Source organism: Plectropomus leopardus, chromosome 2, assembly GCF_008729295.1.
Source record: "Plectropomus leopardus isolate mb chromosome 2, YSFRI_Pleo_2.0, whole genome shotgun sequence".
NCBI classification, from domain to species: Eukaryota; Metazoa; Chordata; class Actinopteri; order Perciformes; family Serranidae; genus Plectropomus; species Plectropomus leopardus.
The window spans coordinates 14,954,220-14,979,543 of record NC_056464.1 but is presented as its reverse complement, the minus strand read 5'-3'; the positions used below and the strand labels follow the sequence as shown (position 1 = coordinate 14,979,543).

Genomic DNA, 25,324 nt, shown 5'->3' with positions numbered 1-25,324 from the left:
CCCAGTCTCACCTCTGGTTTAGGAGCAGGAAGTTTTTCTAGTTTGTCCTTATCAAACCTGTACTCTGGAGGAATCGTGTCCTCCCTCTCTCCTACAAGCACACCCTTCTCCTTCTTGTGTTTGTCCTCCTGTAAAAAGGAAAAGAGGAGGACAAATGACATCGGGTCTCATTCATGAAATGTTAGTAAATCTGTGAGTAGATTTGCACATTAACACCTTGCTACTAAAAACAACATCATGAATGCCTCAGGAAACTCAGATTTGCTCCTTGAACGTGTATGTTCATGAATGCCAATTAATCATGAATTGACAACGGAATCTGTTAGTTGCCAACTAATTTCGCTAAATGTCTTCCATTTCTACTCCTCGACTTCTATGTTTAAAAGGGCATGAGTATTACAGAGCACAATATACATTTAAATTGTAATTTCTAATGATGACAAGTAATATTAATGTGCATTCCTTCTTTTCTTTCAGAGGCAGGCATGGATTTTGTGTTTATCTACGATAAGACTGGAGCTACACACATATTGATGACGCTGGAATACACATGAATTTCCTTCTGATAACGGTTTACACACAAATTTGTTCGGCTCACGTTTCGTGAATGAGACCCATTGTCTGTTGGTGAATTTGTCAGTAGCTGTTTCTGGGTGGAGATGAGATTGTCTCGGCTGTACTGTCTGTTAGAGAGCCGATAAAAGGCTGTGAGAATGTATGAGGAGAGGACCGTGCGCTTGCTTGTTCTCCTACCGAGACGATGTCCTCAGGTCTGAGTTTGGGCAGTTCAGGTTTTGGTGCGTCGTCTGGCAACAGGTCACCAAGGGCACTGAGAGCACCCGGAGACATAAGGTCACCCTGAGGAGAGATGAGGTGGAAGAGTTAATGATCTACTGATCGGTCACATATTTTTTGACTACAGAAATAAGACTAGAACAGCAGGGTAACAGGGTCAAAGCATCTTGTCCAACTCCTGTAAATCTCACCCCTGCCGGCTTGGTGTCATCTTTCTTGGACTTCTCTGTCTTGGCTTTTTTATCAGCAGGAGCACACACAGCCACAGGAGAAGCTGCTTTCTGCAACAGGCAACAAAGACAACATTCAAGAAAAACAACTTTCCTGAGGGAGAAAAAAAGGAGGTATGAGCTCTTGTACCGTGGCAGTAGCAGAAGAAAGTCCGGCCTCCAGAGAGAAATCACCCTCCATCTTGGCTTTTTTATCAGCTGGAGGAGCAGGACACGCGGCCACAGGTGGAGCTGCTGCAGGGGTTTGAGATTTCTGACACAGAAATATGACGTCAGATGATACATTCTTAGCTCCTTCGGTCAGATGACACCATAACAACATCGCAAAGACTTCAAAGATAGTTTTTTTTTACCTTTACAGGAGGGGGTGCAAAGTTGGCAGGGGCGGCTGATGAGGCACTGATGCTTTGAACATAGTCCTTATTCTACATTAAAAAAGACACAAGATGGAAATTTTGTTTTTGTCATTCAAAATGCTATGCATTTACTTTCATACGAGAATGTAGGTGCATATTTGGGGCTGATAATGTCTACAGCTGAATTTCTAGGTATGGACCAGAGTTGGATTGATTTCTGGTTGTGTCAGTGCGGTCTGGTGTACGCACTTAAACCGGTTTGATTTTTTTGTAAACCCACTTAACCATTCATCTTTATGACAGGTTCTCGCTAATTAAAAAATAATCTACATCAGCAACCTGTGCTGACGGCATGCTAAATCCATCTTGGATTGCATTTGTAACAAGCAATCTGACAACATGATTAGTTGTCAGATTAATACCATGTTTATGAATGGACAAATGGAACCACGAGTGACCGAGAGGCCATCAGCAGAGCAGTGGCAATACAAAGGACATCAAATTTCAGTATAGGTAGGAGGAAGGACGACCAGTGCAAGTTGTGTTGGTTTACGAGAAAGTTCATTTGTGTTTTGGGGTGACGAGACAGGACAGGGAAGAGACAGACTTACTAGAAAACTAAAACTGCACCCAAATGGCAACATTCTAGATTTAAAACTGATAAAAAAGAGCCAGCGCTACTGTTCTGATCTGAACTTTTGTCAGACATCCTGTTTCTATTTGTTCCTGGCACTCGCTTTTGAAAGCTTTCTGAACAGACAGCTGTTTGTTGAATTTGAAATGAGAAATTATCTATACGATCATTTTTTATCTCACTACAAAAACCTGAAGAAGAAGAAGTCAGCTGGCTGGAGGGAAATCACCAAAGGGCTAAAAGTTTCTAGTAAGGAAAATAATCATCCTTAATAACAAGCCAGGATAATGATTACGGCTATATTGTATTTCATTTTCAACAAATAACAAAAAATAAAATGTGTGACATCTGTTTAAAAAGTAAGTTTATATTCCACTCAGCAACTGCTGAGTCAAGTGCAATATCTGGTAAGATTCTGTATACTGGTTCAGTGTAACGTTTATTTTTATATCAACCCGTTTGTTTGTTTTCATTTTATTCATTAGTTTATTTTTTTGCACAGGCCCAACCCTAGTGTGGACTTTTTTCATGAGGGTACATGGAATGTGTATGCGGAGGATGAAGTGGCAGCTAAGTGCTACAAGCTTGAAGACTCTGACCTCTTGTTGTTTTGGCACTGCCGGACCAGTTGAAGTCATGAATCCAGCTGAGAGAGAATCCAGGGCCTCGTCTGTGCTCAGTGGTTTCTGGAATGGAAAACAAAGGCCATCAAGACCAGATAACAACACGATACTTCTACATGATTCAATTTTATTTAAATTAATAATCTGATTACTTAAGGAAGAACTACTCAAAATCATGTTCCACATGATCCTCCACTAGAGGGCAAGCCTGGCCAAGTCAAATGCAAACAAAGGGAAAAATAATGCAAACCACACTGAATGCTCCAACAGTGCAGAAAAAGTACAGACACACCCTTCACATTCCACAATGACAAAAAATATCACAATTAATCTCCTAAGATACACATATGACACATAAAACCGCTCTGATTTAGCAATAATATGATAAACATAAAGATTAAAATTACAAAACTCACACTGGAAGAAAGTTTTGGGAGCAGCAATAGATCATGAAACACAGAGCTTAAGGAGCTTCTTGCAAGACAAGATGACAAAGTGGGAGTAGACTCTGATGCAAATGTGGGTGTGCTGAGGGTGAGTAAATAGTAACCTGCATATGGGCGGATGTCAACGTGTGTAACAGATGGATCAGTGTGTGAGCATACTGGTGTGCATCTACGTGGTTGTGCGTCTACGTGGTCATGCCTGTTTGGGTTTGGTCGGACAAAAGCCAGCGTGCTGGAATAGAGAAGGTTGGTGCTGTGCTGTTTGCTGAGACAACACCCACCAGTGCAATGTTACATTCCCCACTCTAGAGGAACCAGGAGATCACACAGTGGAAATAGTACTTCCTGAATGTGTGTGTGCATGCTAATACGCTTACAGATGTTGGAAAAAAATCGAAGTAAGAGAGTTTAAAGAGAAAATTAGTAGAATGTAAGAGGTTGTGTCTCTGCTAATTGTGGGTTATAAGAGGTTGACTTACAGGGACATCCTTGGGTTTATAATCTGCAGGAGGTGGAGGCTGGGAAAAAAAACCAATTACATTTAGATTGGAAGAAATAAAACTGAATGCTGAAGTAAATCAGGGAGTCAATAAATACAACATTAAAGGCTCAGTTCATCCAAAAAAAACAACATTTTCCTCTAGTTGTGTGTGGGCATGCAGATAATTGGATCCAGGTTTTGAGATATCCGTCTCTTGGGCTATCATTTTACGTTTATACAAGTTATCTCAAATATGATACCTAAGCTTCTGCCAAAATAAAAAAGCCTAAAAATGATTTATAAAATAATTTAAAGTTGGAACTATCTGACCAAAGAATAAAAAAAAAGATTAATATCCGACTAGGTTATGAAACAGGCTTTTGATGCCTGCTTTTGGTACTTTATAATACCAAAATACTTCATAATCATGCCTCTCCTTAAGCGTTACACAAAAGTCACAAACAAAACATGCAACCCCAGAGGCCATAGTGCAAAATATAAGAACAGGATATTAAAACACAGAAATAAAAACAAGCACAGAGCAATAGGATTAGCAAACTTAGAAACTTATACAACAAATGGGTTTGTTTCTCAACCCGATTCATCTCTACCTGATACGAAAGAGGTGAATGGAGTTTTGTTTGTGTTGCTCATAGCCTTTAAAACGGACATTTCAAAACTTCTTCATTACTCTAGTACAACCACAGACCTGTTTTACTTATTTAGCACAGTTCAACCTGTCTGTCACTGACAGACATGGTGTCACTGGAGCTTCCATAGAACCCAGGATAACGTTATGTAACCCAAATTTTGTCTTTTTCCCTAAAAGACAAATATACAGCTTTAATTTGAAGGAGTACATTGACTGCAAGGAACATAACTTTTACTGGAAAGAACTCTTTTCAAGTTAAGTGGAGACTTGTGGAAACCCAAAGATCTCATTTTCACAGATATCTTGAGGTGAGAGTTCAAGGAACCCCTTTGAAAACTGCCATGGCAGTTGTTCCTTTGCCAAAATTTGGCCTAAATTTAGAGCTTTATTTAGCCCCCTTCCCGACCAGCTATGGTGACATGGTTGGCACCAATGGATGCCTTAGGTTGTCGGACACTTTGAGACCCTTTCCTCTGGCAAGAGGCTGCGGGTCCATCAGGACCAAAACCTCACGCCTCAAGAACAGTTTCTTCCCCTCTGCTGTCACCATCATGAATACCCCACATGACACAGGGTCTTATCCAGCCCCAGAGTCGGAGAACATTATATTAATGTAAGGTTAAATCAGTTTTTATGTGCTACATTGATGCGCACTGGACTTGAATGTCGACACCCACACTGTGGGTTAATTTAGACTGAAGATGTCTGCACTACAACTTTAACTTCTGCACAACTGTACAATTACTCCATTGCACGTTTTGTACATACATAGTGTTATTAATATTGTATTTTTCATTTTATATGGCTTCTTTATTTTTATCTAACTTATTCTGTTTAAGGTTAATATATTTATTATTCCTCTATGTTAATTGGTCTGCACCAAAACACCAAGTCAAATCCCTTGCATTTGTAAATGTACTTGGCAATAAAAGTCTGATTCTGATTAACAAAATACTACAACCTTTGCTGTCTAAAAAAAATCGAATCCACTTGGCATTCCAAGCCCCTCCCAGTCCCTACATCACACGTGCTGACAGCGAGGTCTCTCAATGGGACAAAAACCACACAGAAGAGGGCAGAACTGACCATATCTTCCAATCTGTAGCCTGGAGGCAGCGTGCTCTCTCTTTCTCCACACCTCTGACCTTTCTCGGCGGTGATGTCATGCTGTGACACATGCAACATACGGTTACTTACAGCAGATCCATGCTGCAGCTCAGTATATACACAAACACTCATGCATGAGCACTGTGTTGTACCTCTGTGACCTCTGGCCCGGTGTAAACAGGCTGTGGACGTACAGTAGGATCAGCTGATGGCAGACTGCCGGCAAGGGCATCAAACGGATCCACCTGCGCATGCAACACAACTCAGCACACTGGAGCAAGCATCATGCTTCACAAAGCCAAGTCAAAGGGTTTCAGTAAATATTTACCTCTTTGGGTCCTTCAGTTGCTGCCGGAGGAATTTCCACCTGCACCTGCAACACAGGTCCAGGATCAGTACACAGAACTCAACAACACCAAATGCACAATACAAGGACATTGTTAGCATGGAAAGGTTTATAGCATATGAGTGGTTGTGCTATTACTGAAGCAAATGCATAAGTTGATTGTAAATGTATCAATATGCGCAAGATCAAATCTCACTTTTACTCACAATACTATCAAGCCAGAAAGAGACATTTCCCCAAAGACTGACACCAATGAAAAATCTCACCAGGCCCTTACAGCACAGCACCGGTCTATTCAGTCAGAGCACCATTAAATATACAGTGCAACACAGCTATTAATATTCTACTGACAGAAAATACACAGGATGTCAGGATCACGTTGCCTCCACCCATGTAGGTTTCAGGATCGATTACCTGTGTTTGTGTCAGTTTAGCTTCTTGCTTCCCCTGCACAGATTCTCCCCTAACTGCAGCCTCTACTGTCACAGCCGCTGTTGTAGACACTGCAGTTGGTTTGAAAGCTTTAGCGTGATCATCTTTGACTGTTGTGGTGGCAGTGAAATTAAACTATGACAAACCAACTAAGGCCTGTAGGCCTCTCCTCTACACTTGTTTCCTCTGGATGACTCATATTTCTGATGTATGTTGGGTGTTGCAAGGGCACAGGTGTGCACTATTTGCAAATACAACAACCGTAGGCATGCTGAGAAAAGGGCTGTAAAGTGAAGAACAAAAGTCCTTTATACTTCCCAACAGGTCATCTTCAAAGAAGAAAGAAACTCCCAAAGCGAGCGATGTCCAAAGCAAGTATCTGAGCGTTCTCAGAAAGCAGAAGAAAACCGGTAAGCCTCTGCAACATAAGACGTTGCTGCAGAAAGAAACACTAGAGAAGCACACCTCGAGAGAGTCAAGACAGTCTGAGAATCCTGTCGCACTGTGGTCTACCTTGGCCGTGTCTCTGGATGACTTAGGTTTGGTCATAGCAGAGGTCGCTGTGCTGACAGCAGCTGCAGCCACTCCAGAGGCAAGAGGAGGACCTGTAGCTGTGGCTGTGACTTGAGAAACAGGGGCAGTCTACAAACATGTAGCCAAATGATTACTCATAAACGCAAGGATGAAAGATTCACCTCTAAATCCAGCAAACATAATGACAAGACATGGACAACATTTAATCAGGGTTAGTGAACACAGAGCGGGAGAGAATGTACAATGATCTCTGGTCAGACCTGCCATCGTAGTCTGACTAATGCAAGAATACACTTTTCAAAACTGAGACTTATCTGACCATTGATCAGAATGTATGTGTTTAATTCAGGTGCTTTTTCAGGTTTTTAGCCCATATTACAACTTTGTATACTTTACATTCCTGCTGACCTTTTTTCTAAACTCTCTGAATTGATTTTTTTTTTCTCCCAGGCAGCTCACGTCACAAAGGCCTTAAAATTTGCTTGAGTTATGTAATGGCAGCAAACAAAGGATGTTTGTATATTCAGTAAGTCCACATACTGCATCTGAAATGTGACTCTGCTGCTCAGCATTGCATTCATCAGATATGTGATTAGAACTTTAAATCTAAAAAACTAAAATAAACCAAAAGAGAAGAAAGGTAACAATAAGCAATACAACGGGCAGTCATGTGTGTTATGAAAAAGACCATGTGACTTTTGAAAGGCTGCTCTCCAACACACATGTTGCACATGTTGTTTGGAGTTTCCCCACAAGCACATGGCTCAACCAACCAGGACTTTGTTCACAATAATATATAAGCTCAACACAACCTCAATGAAAAATAGTGATGAGGGGAAAAAAAATCGATACACTAAAGTCTCACAATTTTTCTTTTTCGGATTTTTTAAATCTATTTTTAATGACCAAATTGATATACAGTAGTTCAAATGCAGAAGTGGAAATGAAGTTGACGCTTTTATTGTGGTTATCTACAAGTACCATGATGTCATATACACTTCAAGAAAAACAAAGCTAAAGTGAGAAAGCAGACAATGCCAGACGGTCCATGGACGGACCTTCAGCTGCTTGAACAGCAACTTGAAAATTTTCTCTTGCTGTGGTTACAGATTAAACCCATCTCACTGTGGCCCCCGACACTGGGGCTTGCACCAGCTGCAGCACCCATTACTGTGATTTTATTTTTTACTGAATCACAATACAAATCAAAGTACTGAGAGTATTTCATCCAAGCCCTAATGACAAATACTGTTGATAACATTTCCTAGTACCTGTAAGCTGCCCAGTTGGTAGAAAATCAATCCAAAATTCAGTAAAAAGATCAGCAGTAATGTAAATAAAAAGAAAAGCAGCAAGCATCTCATTGAGGACAGCATTACCTTTGACATCTCTTTAGAACGGCCCCTCGCCCCAGCTGATGTCATATCAACAAAGGCAGCCCCAGCAGACGACATGTCAATAACAGTGGCACCTGCCGGCGTGGTGTTAGTCTACAAACCAAGGAGTGTTTAAAGCAAGTCATATGAAAGTTATTCAGCTCCACGTCGGTGATGAGAGCTCATTAACGTGATACAGCAAGTGTTCAGCTTCTGAAAGGTCAAGATGTTTGGGTGGCTGAGCCAGAGAGATACCGCATACACAAAGGAGGTGCAAGATGAAAGGAAGGTGAAGCCAGTGAACAAGAGATGTGAGCTTTGTCACTGTGAGCACACGCTCAGAGTAAAGGGAAGCCGTGATTCACGTTAAACCAAACAGCCAAAAGCCCCCCTCCACTGTTATTTAGGCATCCAGAGTCCATCTACCTCTGATTTGGCTTTTCCTCCTTTCACAACTGAAGCACTTCCTCCTGCTGTGACGCCACTTTGTGTGGCTCCGCCTGCGGATGTAGTAACCACCCCAGACTTTGTAGCCATGGCGGATCCTGATGATGCCTTCTGCAACATACCAGGTGTGGAAACGTCCATCATCTGCCTCTCTTACGGCCCACTGGATGCTTGAATTTATTATATTTATTATTTGTTTGTGACTGTAAAAATCGCTGATGTATTAGCTTTTTCATGACCAAAGGGGCAATCCACGGATTTTACACATAAGTCAGTTTACTTGTCATGAGAAGGATTAATGAACCTGTGAAAACAGCTGTAAACTGTTCTCTGTCAGATTATCTTGGCTTGGGCTTGTGCGCTACAAATTTATAACAGCAAGCCTCTGTTACAGGTTGGAGGCTAAAAGTTTAAAAACAGTTGGTGTTTGCCAGGAAGCACTGGAAAAAAATGCTATTGGTTATTGCATTATGGGAAATATAGGATCAATTGATGATTCTACAGAATCCTACAAACATCTGGCAATCATCATTTCCTTTCTGTGAAGTGGGCTTATCATTGTGTAACAAGCTCATTATTCATACCTATGTTACCATAAAATATTAATCATATCCACAGTAAAATCATCTGATTTGATTGTTTGTGTGGAATACCAATAAAAGACATCAACAACTTATCTATATCATCGCACTGATCAATTACAGTTATACTATTAAGACTCCATTTTGATCCAGCAGAAGTGTGTGGCAGTTATCTGCAGAGACTCTGGCCTCTCTTATTTTCTCCTTATTTTGATACATCTGAGATGTTCTTGAGCAAAGTACACATGTGAGGTCAGGACTTTAAAAAAACGTAGCAGGACTGTAGGCAGCACGCATCCAAATGGAGGGCACAGCACTGAACAAATGCAAATAAAGCAAGGCAAAACACTGGACAGAGAAAAAACAGTAACTAAAGACTCCTGCATAGTAGACCTTTAAGCATCCAAGCTCTTGATACTTTTACCACAGAAACATCCAGCTGCTCCTAAAACACATTTAATGCCAAATATAACATTGTGCATTGTTTCTTTAAATCTGACATGTATGGTGTAATGTGGAGGTGTAAGGACATGTGACCTCGTCAATAATGTGGATGTGCGTTTCCAAATTTGAGACATGCATTGAGTCTGTTTGCATCGATCAGGATGAAGACTTTTCACTTGCTTTGCTACGGCTACTATTAGCACCCAAAAGCTAAGACGCTAAACCTGACATGGAACGGGCCACATGAGGTTAATATATGAGCATATCTCGGCCTCTGCTATTTACGTTTTGAACGTTAATTTTTTTCATCTACTTCTTGTGAATGCCCTAAATTTATGGAAGAACAATGTTAAATCACTGGAGTGCCCATTTAAGTTGAAAAAACACAGTCCTTAAGTCAGCCCTGTATCGTTGCACCATACACAGTGACTGTTTCTGTGGCTTAATATGATCTGAGGCCTCCCACAGCACTGCTCCTATACACTGCCACTGATACATGAGCAGGTGTACCTCATTATGGCAAAGTCACCCAAGAGGTCTGAAAAGAGGCGCCGAGGTCAGCTGCTATCCAGAGTCACTTATAGCTAAAGGTTAATGACTGAGTAATACAAGCTACATCTGTAAATAACTCATTAAGTTTAAAACATCTCATTGTCTCACATTATACTGTTTTAAATTCTGGTGTGGCAATTTTCTGCAGAGTTCAAATATCCAACCAAAGCTTTCCTCTCCAAATCGGGCACCAAAATAGACAATGTCAAAGCCCAGTTGTTGAAGGCCAAATGAAAACACTTCAGGCTGGCCGTGTTGATTTGTCCTGTCAAAACTGTCTGGACCTAAAAACAGTTAAAGAGAATACTGAAGGCAGCTAGCCAACCGAGGTTGTTCTCAGACAAAAGCTGGTCATTAAGAGACTTTAAGGACTTAAATGTAGAGAAACAGTCATTCAGTATCAGCCAAGAATGCCAGTTGTCCTGGTGTTGTCTCCCATAAACTGCACTGGATAGACAGTTGTTAAAACTGTTGCTCTAATGCCTTTTATAGCCACAAACATCATGCTGGTATGTTAACAAGGGCAAACATCCAAAAAATAGATATGCAAAACTGACATGTAGTCACAAACAGCATAATTGTTTTTTAGTTCTAAGTTCCTGATTACATGCTGGTAAATACTTTCTGAAGTTTTATCCAAATAAACATTTGAGAGATATCATAGCACATGGAAATTACTTCAATGACCAAACCATGAAGGCACAATCACTTTGATCCATTGTGTGGGAGAGGCATTAAAGGGGTTAAACTGCTTCCCACTGTGAAGCTGGGTGTTACCTTTATGGTACTTGAATGGAAGGAAAAGGAAAGTTTTCTTTACTGTGTGTCCCTGCTCTGAGGACGTAGCTAAATCTATTCTCCGTACTTGAAACTACTTTAAAAACATAACGCTGAAAAGGAAAGGAAGTCACAAGAATACACACAGCCCAGATAATTAGCGGGTCAGAGGTCAGTCAGCTGCTGACTGAACAAAGGAAGTGAACAAAATGAGCTAAAGAAGAGGTTAAAGGGCGTTAAAGAGGAATGTTTGATACCTCGAACTGTGCAGGCCCCGAAGTGGAGACCTGAGCTGCCGGTTTGGGTGTGGCCTGGCTGGACTGCGACTGGAGAGAGAAAGAGACAGAGAGAAAGAGAGAGAAGGGTTACGCATGTGCAGTAAAAAAGTCAAACTAGAAACCACGATAATCATTTCAAGATTTACAAAGAGCAGCATCTCTGTTTCACAAGCGCCAACATTTGTGGAGAAACTAAACATTCCAGGCAGCTCGCTTCTGGATGGAGAGGAAAAACACGCCTCAAAACTGACTAAGATAGAGGAAAACGAGTAACAACTGAGATATAGAGAGGTAAAAATCTACCCCAAACATCGCACTGCAGGCAGAGGTGGTGGTTGATGCAAGCGTCACATTCCAGACTGAAGGGTGTGACTGTTGTTTGACAGCAGACGGCAACAAGAGCGAACTGAATTATCTGCGGCTGCCTTAGCAACTGACAACAGTGACAAAAAAAGTGGGATTCACAAGTTGATCTTTGACTGACGTCTCGCTGTAAAATGAACACCGAGATCATTCGCGTCAGTCTGCGAAGAGACCCATCGAGGTCAGCCTTTAACTGGGCCAACTTAATACACAGCAGTGATGTGTGTGCTGCACTGTAACTCCTCACGCAACTATCAACGAGTGTCATTGGTGCTGTGATCTTTGTCTTAAGTTTTCCTCTGGATAGGATTTGAGATTATGTAGCTGATCCTCCTTTCTGTTGTGTTACAAACGTTATAATGCAGCAGATACAGTTCATATCCTGGGAATCGACCTGGTTGTCAAACTGCTGCCACAAACACAATTTTTTACTCAACAAAGAACAAACAAGGGAGAAAATTAAACACGGGAAATGTAGTCACTATGTTTCTCTGAGATCATTAGTTATCCCTTATCTATTATTTAGTCGATACAAAATCCTCGAGCAAAGCAGTTGCCTCTTGATCTGTCGTATGGAAGGTGGCTAATCCTTTTGTTAGTCTTTGAAAAGGTCAAGCTTTTATAAACGTAAGCGTGTAATAATAATAATAAAAAATGTTATTACCATTATCATTATTATTATTACTTTTCTATTTGCTGTACTCTGCTCAGAGGGTTGAGTGAGGAAAATGTGTTTTTTAGTTTTTAAGAACTACACAAAGAATGTACTAAGTAAACTCCTTTTTGAAGGCAGTATTTCTGAGGCATGCAGCGATCTCCATGTGGAGCCCAGTATCCTGCAGAGCCCAGCCCAGTTCTCTCAGGTGGTGTGAATAAAGAACAGAGAGCCTCCACCCAACTGTCACCCTAGGTTACAATAACTGCAGGTACTTTCACATCCAACCCTGCTCATTGTGTTGTATCAGACCTAACCAAGCCAGTTAGTAAACATTATTCTGCTTCTGTAATTTACTCAGTGTGCTAATATGTGGTCACAGGTTAAAGTATCCACGTCGTTTTGTGTGCTTATCATGGGTTTAGTATCACTGACAGATGCCGTCAAGTCCTGTCTACAAATTATCATCATCCCATGTCTACTCACCTGTATGCCTGTAAGTTAACCTGTCAAGACATCACGTTTTAGTGTGTATGTCTGTGAATGACTAAAGTGAGTAAGCGGAAACACAGATTAACAAGAGCAGGGAAGTCACACAGAGAGACAGGGTGCATCGTGATTTGCACCACTCTGAACCATATGCAATCAGGGACCTTTGATTCAGAAATGATTGCAGCTCAGTGATTGCCTCACACACCGGTGGCACATTTTACACTGTTAAGGTCACAACCCTGCTCAGGGTTGTGAATCACATGCAGTGTTTACTCTAGGTTTCCTTCAAACGAGGAGCTGATGAGTGACGAGTGTGAGGACCATTGAAAGTAAATACTGTAAATAAATAATAGGCCCCACGGAGAACATGCCCCGCCTGTCCGATATCACTTCCTTTTTTCTCTTTTAACAGATTTTTCTGTTCAAAACAAAACATTTTTATCTATTGACTGACTGTTGGAGGAGTCAACATGATATTGTGCAGAGAGAGTAAGGAGGAAGTGGCACAAAGGAAGAAGTGAGGTCACAGGCAGTCAGGGTATACCCCTGCCACAGGGGAAGTAATGCTGCTCCTGGTAACTGCAGGAAATACTGCTTGTTGCCAAGTTACCACAAAAAAACTTTAATAACTGAAAAAGGAAGCAGAGTTGTGCTGCGTGCTGGGCGGTAACGCACAGTGTGTTAGATGTGTTTTGCAGGTTGAGTTTGCACGTTAAACAAAAATGCATCCGTTAAGATTTTTTTTCCATTCATATTAAATGCTTTTTAATGTGCTAAAGTTTGTGTGATCAAATTAGTCCGTTTGACACTGGTACCAACATACCAAGAATTCAGTTTTCACACCAATCACCTCTGAAATCACGCCGATTGGAAGTTGAGGTCAGAGTAGAAGAAGAGAAACTGAAGTAAGGAACAAGACAAGAACTTAAGTCCAGATTAAGTAAGACTGCGTTTCTTTAGCCATTGAGCTCTTTAGCAGAAACATTTCCAGATGGGTTGTGTTGTTGTTCACTGATCCACAGTAAATATTCTTCCAACATTAGACTGTATTCTTCATGTGCTAACTGGCTAACTAGCGTCAAGAAGGTCTTCATGACATCATTACTGTGCTCTATACTTTCCCTTACAGAAATGCACAAACCCAAAGCCTTAAAAGAGGATGCTGAAATTAAAGGAATTTGGTTAAGATGATTTGGGGACTAATTAGCCTTTTAGTCATAAGGGCAGTACACAGACAAAAACAAGACTATGGAGGCATGTGTTTACTTGCTGATTTTAAGGTAATCTGACAGCGCTTTTTGCTTTTTGACCGCTTGTACACATTCAATAAGTTACACTCACTTACTAGAGGTCAGAACAAATAAATTAACCCCACATGCAAGATCATTAGTGAGGAGATCAATTTCAAAACCATGCTTCAAAACAAACAAGAGTCTCTCCTCGAGGCTCAGTCAGACATCAAAAACCATTGCACAAGTGTGCCACCAGCCCTGCCTTCACTGTGTGTGACACATGCCAGTTCACACAGACAGGTTAGGCAGCACACAGTACCGGCCCAGTACTTTTCTCGCAGGCAAACAAATAGGTGGTTCGACTCATTTAGTGTACTTCGGGAAACAATGCACTGTAAAACAGTAAGGAGGGGCACTACATAACATGTTTACAAGATGAGGTCAGTATCAGAAAACAACAGAAAAAAAAAGATCAATGATACAAAACGTGCCAAACAGTGAAGCACAAAGGTGTCCTCCCCGGGAAATATAATCTTACTGGAGATCTTAAATTTGAAGAAAAGTTTTCTGACACAAATTGGCGACAAGTAATTTGCAAAAGTATCAGCAAGCAAAAACACTATGCTGTGAGAAATTTCGCGAGGGCACACCTTGACCCGTCACTGAGTTTCAGTTGTATGTCAAAAGCTAAAGCAGATGTTTGTTGTGTCACCAGACTGAACTCTGCGCTCACCTGAGACCCACCCAAATGCTTGAAGCACTCTCTGTCTGCTGCGACTCCAAACTGCAGCATTCCTACATTCCTCCTGCAGACTGCTCTCTGCTTATAACAGACTGTCCATCCAAGGCACAAAACAAACTGCATAGATAGAGTTTAAGACGCTGTCAACACATGCCTCACACAAATATGCTCCCATGCTTTCATTCTTACATGTACAGCAAAGGTAACCTCAGGGAGATTCACAAAAATGAGCTCAAGTCAGGCCCTAACTCAGGTTCGCCTCTGTTCTCTGTCACAAGTTTTAGTTCTTCCAGAAAAGCGGAAACGTCTCATTATAGTTTTCCAGAGAACTTTGCCTGAATAAAACTTTTGGATTTTAATAAAGAAAAAAAATAGATCACAGCAGTAAACAACATAACAAATCTCACCAATTATCCAAAACTTTTGTGCTTTCAGTAAACTACTTACTATTATTTTGTTATTTTTCTATAATTAGTTTTATGGACATATTTAGCTTTGTACCAAAAACATTAAGAGTGCTGCAGGAGAGAGTCCTTAAACCCAGAAATGATTTGGCATTTTAGCAGTCCCGGGTCCCTCATCTCAAAGTCAGTAGGTTTTTGATTAGATGCCTGAAATAAGGTCTGTGGTTAACACAAGCTTAAGAGACTTTCTTGTTTTGCTCAACATAAAATACATCAGTAAATTCAAAATTCATGAGTGGGTACTCATGAATTTTGAAACTTTTATATGTCATAAAAAAGGCAGTTGCTAAGAAGTGACAATCACGGCTTTAAGGCCTCATTGTGGCCGTATTTTAGTTCATCTATAGCTTAACATGAGCTTTCAACTTCTGGGGACTGCAGTTTAGGCTTAAAAACCTAAAAGTGGTGTTTAATGGTGAGGATTGTCTTGCTGAACATAATATTAAAATGTGGTTGGACACAGAGATTACTTACTGCAGTAATCCAAAATCCAGTGGAAAATTCCTATAGACGTTTTGACGAGGGAACCAGAGCGACGCTAACTTCCGCGTTTGGCAGAAAAAAGACATCCCTGGAGCACTCTGTGGAGTTTGATAACCTGCCCTACCAACGAGCATAGACTGCCCACAAGGCTTAGCCACACAGTAGCTGCACTGTCAAAATGCCTTTAGCATTAACAAGCAAAAGCATATTGAACAAGTTTCAGTCAAGAACTTACTATCTACTTCAAACTCCCAGAGTTTCAGTTAAATGTCTAACTTAAAGCTGAAGCAGGGTCAGAATACATTCGGTATGTACATTCATAAATACCAACTGACCTTTGAATTTGGACAGAAAGTCAGTTGGCATTTATCATCATCATCATTAGCTTCTTCCACACTGAACTCTAGGCTAGTGGAGCTGGGCCCACTTTGACCTTATACCCAGAATTTACGCAGGACTTTTCTCACACAACCAAGATGACACTTGGGGTGGACAAAATAACAGGAACACCTTACAATCTAATGAATCCTATATGACAGCACTGCAGCAAATACTACCTTTAGGAGCCCATTACAGTTTTGTTGAGACTGTGACAATTAATTAAACGCTGCAGATATCAATGTGACTATGTTACACATCATTGTCAGCAGTACAATATTCCTGTTATTATGTCCAGCAGCCATGTACACAGACAAAATGAAAGTTTCACACAGCCGTACCTTATAGAAATTTTGTCTGGGCAAGGGAAGAGGCCGATAGTCGCCGTGTATCTGTTTTTTAAGGGACATTTGAGCAGCAGGTAAACAGAAGAGCACCGCTGTCAGGCGCATAGAAAGATTGTGAATCATTCAGTGCATTTGTGGACAGAAACATAAGCACTATGACCATGATGACGTGAACACATACGCAGAGCCTGACGTATATTCTCAATCAATGCCATCAAAATTCACGAGGTTTCAAGTCCATTCAGTGGCTCACACAGACCTAAAATCAAGCATATGGTCATTTGTTTCGACTATGACACTGGGGGACACAGTAGTCTAAACACAGCGAGGAGTTAATGTGACTCAAAGCGAGACAAATTCAGTTCTCAAAGCAGTGCCAACCTCTGCTAATCAAAAGCTGAGAAAAGCCACATGGACAAGTTTTAAAAATCAGTGTAACAGTGAGACAAAACCCACATTACTGGGGAATACTCAGGCTGGTGCTTGACAATATCGCTGGTGGTGAGACAAATGACCTCCACACACTCTGCATGCACACAGACAGAAGCACAGAGCTTTAGCCACTGTAGCAGCAACCAGTGAGGACAACACTGACTGACGTAGTCTGCAACAGGACACTGATATGAACATCATGGTCATTCTGAGAGAGCTGGGATGAGTGGGATCAAAATAGACACAAGATTTTAGAGCGTGCGTGATGCCATTTGAAACCACTGCTCATTTCAAACTGGCACTCGTTTAGTTTGACACATCATCTCAGACGGAAACTGTCGATGTGCTCAAGATTTAAGTCCCGTTTCAGATGCCTGCGGATACTCTAAACCTAAGATTACCCAGGGCCCTGCTCTCTGCATGACACACATAGCTCACGATGTATTTGTTCCATCAGAAATGAAGAAACAATGCAGTATATCCAGGCCTTACCCAACAACAGCGATTAAAGCAGTAGCGAATGCCTGTAATGAAAACTGATGACTAATGCTGGGCCCCACCCAACAAACCACAGACACGCACATGTGAATATGGCTGAAAGCAGCTTCTTAGCTTATGCTACGACTTCAAAATAGCAGCTTGGCTGAATGGTCAGTAGCGATTACGCCGATCACCTCGGCTCAGAGGTGGAAATGACGAAAGCTGCAGTCGCAGTTTGAAGGAAGAATGTGGAGCAGAAAAAAAAAGTAAAAGATTAAAGCTTCATTGCAGAGCTGCATGAGGATAAATGTCATTGCTGTAGGGAAGATTTCAAGAGCAAACAGACAGCTGGATAAACTTTAGGGTGATGTCACTAGTCAAACTTACTGTAGGATATCTGTGCGGTTAATACACTTTATGGTCACATCAAAGCACTTTAAGAGCACTGTAATAGTTTCATATATTAGCAAGGATGGGAATCACCACGAATGAACAGTGCAATAGTATCGCAGTGCTCATGTCACAATACAATATTATTGCAATGTTCAATGTTTTGCGATATGTTTATTATTGTGATATCATATTGTGATTCTTTGCATTTTATTATCCTTTTCCACAGAAAGTTATGTCCCTAGAGTAAAACTTTGTGAACATAAGTTTTATCTGATAAGATAAAGTTAAAAAGATAGTTTCCCATTTCGATAATTTTTATTACAGCAAAATGGATTGAAAAAGAAATTGATTTTTTTTTCTAGCAGGCTTGCAAAAGTTCAATTTGTGTTTGCTACAGTGATAATTTATATCATAACATTATATTTTTGGTGTCTGTGTATTGATACACAGAATATTGCCACCCAAAATATCACATTACTATGTTGTATTGATGTTTTTTTCCACCCCTATATATCATTCTATCACATTGCACTCTGCTTTATTTTATGCTGTTTGCTTTGCATTCATCCGCCTTTTAATGCAAACTGACATGAACTTTACATAGTTGCAACTATGAATCAAGACGAGTTGCACTGATCTTCTGTTTTGTTGTACTTCTATTTTTGTCCATCATGTGCACACTGACTCGTACTCTTTTAATCAACAATTAACAGCTGATTTACAGGAGTCTGGATATTGTAAGATAACTGTTTAAAGCCTGCTGTCAGACCTGGCTGACATTAATTATTATTTAAGATGAATGCAGTATCCCTCAGTATAAACTGCTGATTATTTACTGTTTATTTTGTTGTTACCTTGGCGACAATGGCTCTTGGGGTCCATAAAAGTGACAACAACAGCAACAAAGTAATCTTAAATCCTCTGCTGACTTTCCTTAACTTGACCTGCCAAATGCAGCAAACTTGGTCTCCACAAACTGCAGTCGCATTCAAAGAAAACATGGCTGTCAACACATCAACGATAAGCCTCCCACTGTCTGATCGTACCACAGCCGTCAAAATGACTTGACGGGTATCAGTTAAACAGGAAGCCCAGAGCCATTTGCAAAAAAGAACACTAAGTGTACATACCATAAGTTTGATTTTGAGTGTGTATCTCTTTGGGCTGGTTCACCTTAGATTCCCGCGGCGGAAACACTCTAAGTCAAGCACACACACATGCGCGCACACACACATATGTAAACACACACTTAGTCACACACGCCCAGCTGTAAAAACTTGCTGCTCCGCCTTCATGAAGCAGCACAACAAGCCTGTGCTGCTCTGGCTCCACCTCCACAGCCACAAGGCAGCAGAGCAGGCTCAGTCAGATTGGACAGTTGGACGCACAGAGACCCACCCACTGCTCTACAGCCTGCCAGCAAAAAAAATAAATAGGCCTGAGTCTGCTTTAAGGAAACTTTGGGCTGGGCTGGGGTGTGAGAGAGAAGGGATGGTGTAGTTTGATAACAGACACGGTGGCCTATATCAATATTTCTGCAAAAGAGCTATGGTGGAGGCAGGAGCTGAAGGTTGAAGCAGTGATGATGAGGCAGAATTGGATTTGCTGCAGCAGTGTTGTTTGGCAAAGTCTGGGTGTGTCTGAGAGACTCACTGCTTAGGAATCTAGTCTGCAGAGCCACTCGAACAAGAGACAGAGTGTGTGTGCGTGTGTGTGTGGTTGGAAAGAAGAGAAGAGAGGGAGGGGGATAACATCACATGTACTCCAAACCACACCCAAAGACAGCCAGAGCAGAGAAAAAGGAAAACTGTAAATTTAGGCAGGAAGCAGTTTGACTCTGTAAACAACGTGGCAATCGATAAAAGTTGAGACTTGTTCTTTCTGGCCTTTAACAGCTGATCAGAGTAGCCTCTGAACACAGGAACTGACAGGAAACTCAGCCGCTGAACAAAAGCCAGAGGTTATGTAAGAGTTTTAGAAAAGCAGCAGTGTTCCCCTCTTAGCGCGCGCACACACACACACACACACACACACACTTTCAGAATTAAGGGTTTTAATTAGACAAAAAATTGGCGCCTGCTCGAGTTAATCCAGACACTTAACTACCTCTCAGAGGAACACTTAACTACCTCTAGAGGAAGCACTTTTTGCAACAAAACATGTCAAACATGTTAAAGGGGTAGGGCTGTGGAGAACAGCGCCCCCCTGTGTTCAAAAATACTCTGAGCACCTCCATGAATATGAAAGGAGGATTGCTGTATGAGACAGCTGTGTAGGCTCCATGTGTCTGTCAGCTTGTGTATCAGTCTGTTGTTTTAAGCTGAATGAACACAAGGCAGCATCTACTGTATGTGTGCCTCCTGTGTTTTGTCTCTGTGCTGCAATACTGCATAAACTCATGCAGCAATGAAAAGGAATATGCTACTTTTGAGTAAAATGAAAATTTTTGCTATGAATAGGTAAATTGCCGCAAGTTTTATATGTAATGCTTTTTAAAGCAAAGACACAAGGAAAAGGACAGATTTTTTTTTTTTCAAAATTCATATCATAGCAGAAGCAGTAGTGCATGCAATTTTTACAGTCTAAGACAAATATTACTAAACATGAACTTCTCTCTCCCAAATCAAAAACTAAAGAGCTAAAACTCCAGTTATTGAGGTCATGAGGTCCATAGTCTGGAGCTGCTCCAAATATATTCAATGATGAAAGATGTTTTAGACGACACTGAGAGCACCAATGGGAATGTCCTGAGAAGAAGAACTGAGAATACTGCAGTAAAACAAAGCTAATTTGGGTATAAAAATGGGGCAGCACCCGACTAAAGGACAGCACTGGGACTGGAATCCCAGGGGTCCCACAGGACCCACCACAACCCATGCTGGACCAGATGGAAAAGAAGATAAAAGCAGAAAATGACAAAACAAAAGAAAAACTAGAATTACCGCCTTGCAAGTGTATGCCTCTGCACACTAGTCAAGTTGCACTTGAATCCAAGAGACACCAGAAAAACTGAAATTATGTAACTACGCACGCACTAGAATGTAATTTTGCTACTTATTACCGACGGGTAGGCTTTTCATAATACCACAGTAAAATAATGTGTTTGTCCTGCAGGACAGGAGAAGACTCAGTTGTGCGGGTATGTATGGTCAGAATATTTGAGGGTTATATCAGGAGCTGACACTCTCCCTACAGGAGCAGGCAGTGAAGGTCAACAAACCAGCGGGAACAGGCAGGGCTCTTCTCCACACTTAAACATAATGACATCAAAATGTTGAGACTGACTTTTCTGGTTTCTGGCTTTGAGAGAAAGTAGCTCATGTTCGAAAGACACTGATCGAACTTTCCTAGGCCATGGAAATTGGAATTCTTAGATGAAGGAGTGTTCCCCCCTGAAGCAGAGAATTTGGCATGAAATTTGGCATGAACATTACCCCACAATGAACTCCAGCTACTGTATGAAAAACTTTTTTTCTTCTTGGGAGCATTTCTGAACATGAATGGACTCACTGAAACAACAGCCAAGGCAAGTCAATGATTACAGGACACAGGGTAGTTCAGAATTGAACAAGGTAGATGTGTATATAGACATAGGTGAAGATTTCAGGAGGGTTGCAGGGGACACGCCAAGCCTTCCTTCTAACACTGTTTTTTTTGGGGGGGGGTCCTTAGTCGATGTGAGGCTCTAAGGACAGAGAGATGTCATCTGCTGTAAAGCCCTCTGAGGCAAACTGTGATTTGTAATAATGGGCTTTATAAATAAAAAACTGATTTGACTTAACTATTTAGAGCATGTGCAAAGTAGCAAAGGACTTTTATTTGACAAAACTAAAGAAATACCATAAACTAAGGCAGAAAAGCCACAAATTGGTGCTTAAAAATTCACCAGACTACAAAAAAACTTATGTGACACACCCCAACACCCCCCCCCCACCCCCACCCCAAAAAAAACTAAAGAAAATGACACACCCTTGTCAACAGGAATGGTCTGCCTTGTTTCTTTGTCTAAAAATATCTTTACAAGGACAAGCAGGTAAATCTGCACGACACGTTGCGCAATCTGGCATCTATCTGCCAGAAATACTTGTGTCCTCTTTGAGCCCTTTCAAAATAAATCTTCTCCAACAGCTTTGCCCCAACTGACTCCAAAAACACAACCAAGCCTGCCCTCTGCTTTTGTGTCTTTGACTCAGTGAGTGTTTATGTGTAATTGTGCGAGTCAGAGCTGGCATGTTTCATGCATGCCTAGACTGGACACAAACACCTTACATGGTAACCCCTGGTAACGGTTATCTTTGTTGACAACTAATGAGCTAAAGCAGACCATGGACACACCCATCCAGAGTGGATCAGCCAATCAGAGCTGCGAAGCTGAAAATGGGGGGATTCTAATCTAAATCTCTGAGTCTGTTTCTATGACCTCACAGGAAAACTCTGAGTGGGAGGCTGTGAAGGATCATGTTTCTTAAACTTAGTCTGTGGGAAAACATGGAACTGAAGTTGTATACTTTTGCTGGCAAGTGATCACAGTGAAAAACATTTCCAATTCAAGACATACTGGTAAAACTTAGATAGAGCGACACAAAACAGTGTGTGAATCAGGTCTTGTCTGAATAAGAGCAGCAGCTGCCAGATGGAATCCGTGCACTCAGTATGTACTTGTTACAAAGAAGCTTTTAAATGCAAATTAAAAAAACCTGTTGTCTACAAGTACAGTAGCTATGCACAAACTACCAGAAATAATGGAGAGGGGTGGCCTGGATAACCTGTCAATCCAGACTAGTATTTCTTTCACAAACACAGTGACACTGATTAAAGCTGTGAAGGTAGTTGATCTGAAGATCAAACACCTGGGGTCACTGACGTCAGGCTGCCCCTGCCCCTTAAAAGTTGGAGACTCAATTATGTGAGTTGAATCAGATTCGGCCATTGAATGTGAATATTTGACATTTTGTTTTGTTTTTTCATACAAAGTTTTGAACTTTGGGCTCAGCAGGACATTCAGTGCGACAGCGGCATTTATGCAATATATTAAACAAGCTAACAGCACTAACAACAGATCGCAAATGCGCAACATTTTTTGCTTTGTAGATACCAAACAAAAAACAGAGGCTGTGACATATAAAGTCAAGCTGTAAATTCACCACTTCAAAGCAGAAGAGCGATAACATTAACCTTACATACCAGAGTCTGTTCCTCCTCTGTGCCGCTGCAGCACACCCACTGCGGCCTCTATCAAAGAGCAGCGTGACAGTAAAGAACGCTCACTCTGCAGCAAAGTCTGGAATAAGTCAGAAGTCAGAAGCACACTGAACAGCACACCTACTAGCAAATAACAACAACAACAAAAATGCTCGGCTTAAAGTTATCTCAGTCAACTGAGGGGTCTCCGTATGATGATTTGAATCTGTGACGTTCAAGGGGCAGCCCCACAGTATTACATCCAGTTTGTCAGACCAACAAGTAGCTGTGAATTTTCAGACTTGTCCAAATGTTATTGTGATCACAATATGTGCCACCACCACATAGTGCAGTGTTAAGAGGTCGTAATTATTTCATGTGTTTCTGTGAGGCCCAATTGCCCAACTTAGCCTCAGCTGTATAGACTCAGCTGTTGCTTATATCAACATTGGCATGCTATCATTGGCATGAAACATTTGATCATTAGTTTCATGACTTTTGGACAAGTGGAAAGTGTTAAGATCACCAAGGTCATTACGATACATATGGTAATCAATAAATTGTCATACAACTTCAATACAAAATGTTGGAGCAAAAGACCACACAACAAACCTATATCGCCCTGCCTTGAGCCATGCTACTGATTTGACCTACAAAAACTTGCCAGTATCCATAGAAACTACTCTCACACACACACTTGAGTCACTGATTGTAAATCTTTCCCTTTAAATTAGGTTTGCGTATACTGTTACACACCTTGAATTCATCTATTGAGTTTTTGAATGCAATACACTAATATCTGTGAATGTGTTACTTTCTCACACAAGCATCATCTCCAAATTACACAAATATTGTAAGTCCAATTAGAGACGTCCCAGAATTAAAATCCCATTTTTGGCAAAACATAAATGACCTAGTTTATCAAAAATAATTTGTCCTGTCTCAATATGTTTGGTATTATTTTTGGAGCACTGGCAAAGACATGACTATAGTCTACCGGAAAACACAGACAAAACTAGCGCTTTGTCCCTCGTCACATATCCTTTACATCACCGTTGAACATTGCAGAGAGAACAGTGCTGTTATTGTCCACTGTGCTGCTTTTCCTATTGTCTGAGCAGCCTCTACTGTGTGTAAATCAGCTAGTTGAGGCTTGATACTTGTTTGAGCTAGAGGTTCAAATTTATTTATTTTTGTTAAAGGTGCCACATCATTGTGTGGTACTACATTTCAAGGTGCAGGATATTGACGTACGGTGCGTTTAATACGCTCAGAAGATATGAGAGCTGGCTGGTGAACAGCACTGCCGGTATCACAGAGTTAAAATCAAAATCAAACCCAGAGAAAACAAACATGGGCCACGAGAAGACTGATAATGTAAATTTGACTACTTCATTCATTTAAATGACTGTTTAGCTGTTAACTTGTCTTTTATTATCCATTATCATGCATTATTATAGAGCAATTACTCAAGTGCATCAATGAGTCCTAAAGAACAAGAGTGCCAAGGTAAAATAAATCAAATATTGACCCCTGTGAAACGCTCCTTCTCATATAACCCTGCGTCCATTTAAATTCCCCACACTTACAGTAAACTATAGCTGTTATTTGCTCTGCTGCATGTTCAGCTCTAAATTTAGCAATGTATGTTCCCCCTGGTTTGTTGACCCACATTTCATCCCACACTAGAAAAAACACACAACAAAAATGAGGCCTTCTCTCTTCCTACAGTCAGTATATGTTAAAAAAGGCTTATATCTTACATTTGCAGATAATTTAGCCCCAAATTCTTTGCCTCACATCACAGGGTGGGGCAGAATTAATCTCTGGTGCATAAGTGTCTCAATAATATCATGATGTAGTTTGGGCTTGTCAGCACATTTAACTCATGATAATCACAAGCTTGCTAACATCACATCATCAACTTTTGCTTTCCACGTGTTATGTGAGGCAATAATACCAAGAACCACAGTTATTATATCACATTACTATTTTCAGTAAGCGTAAGGCTGACTAGTGGGGAAAAAACATGATGTGACTTCCAGCTTCTCCTCAGCCGGGACAGATGTAAACATACAGCAGTACAAATGTTTAGAAAGTGTTTGGTGCTGAACAACAACGCCTCACTGAAGCACATTCTCAGGTGAGCCCAGAGCCCTGGAAACTCTCCCACTGTTGCTTTTATATAACTGACATCATGAAAAAAGTAAGGCCAAACTGACAGTGAAGTGAGAAATTTAACAGGTTCCGATGAATGCAGGGAAATAACATACGGGGTGGCAACGGGATAAACATGGACGTTTAATAACACACGACAGGAAATGGAGTGACACTGTTTAGCGGCACAGGATATGTGTCAACAAGAATGTCTGTGTATTTATGCTCACATGGACACGATGTGCTCTCCTTCTCTCTCTCTCTCTGGGACAAACACTGCCTGAGGGCTGAGTCGAGAGCATATCTCATCAATATATCTGCTGCCCTGCTGCTGTTAGTCTATTCCTGACAATGACAAGATGAGCAGAAAGCCTTTTCCTAAAAGGCTGTTTATGACATTTGAACTTCAGTATCAAGAAACCTTGTGACACGAT

General features: G+C 41.0%; 1 protein-coding gene across 23 annotated transcripts in view; it reads right to left on the bottom strand.

The window, feature by feature from the left end:
* The window catches only part of cast (calpastatin), a 42,887-nt gene that overhangs the window by 8,170 nt on the left and 9,393 nt on the right, over positions 1-25,324 (bottom strand). For 6 of the 23 annotated variants that reach the window (XM_042502050.1, XM_042502058.1, XM_042502076.1 and 3 more), the window contains 14 exons: positions 11,071-11,139; positions 8,439-8,570; positions 8,016-8,126; positions 6,616-6,744; positions 5,653-5,697; positions 5,477-5,569; positions 5,304-5,384; positions 3,564-3,602; positions 2,615-2,701; positions 1,379-1,450; positions 1,156-1,278; positions 987-1,076; positions 754-858; positions 12-128 (listed from right to left, as the gene is read on the bottom strand). In XM_042502050.1, coding sequence (XP_042357984.1) covers positions 12-128; positions 754-858; positions 987-1,076; positions 1,156-1,278; positions 1,379-1,450; positions 2,615-2,701; positions 3,564-3,602; positions 5,304-5,384; positions 5,477-5,569; positions 5,653-5,697; positions 6,616-6,744; positions 8,016-8,126; positions 8,439-8,570; positions 11,071-11,139 — 1,293 coding nt within the window. Of the gene's footprint in view, positions 1-11; positions 129-753; positions 859-986; positions 1,077-1,155; positions 1,279-1,378; positions 1,451-2,614; positions 2,702-3,563; positions 3,603-5,303; positions 5,385-5,476; positions 5,570-5,652; positions 5,698-6,615; positions 6,745-8,015; positions 8,127-8,438; positions 8,571-11,070; positions 11,140-18,406; positions 18,567-18,682; positions 18,798-25,324 lie in introns of those variants that run through there. The other 17 variants (XM_042502153.1, XM_042502200.1, XM_042502185.1 and 14 more) reach the window with 13 other exon arrangements.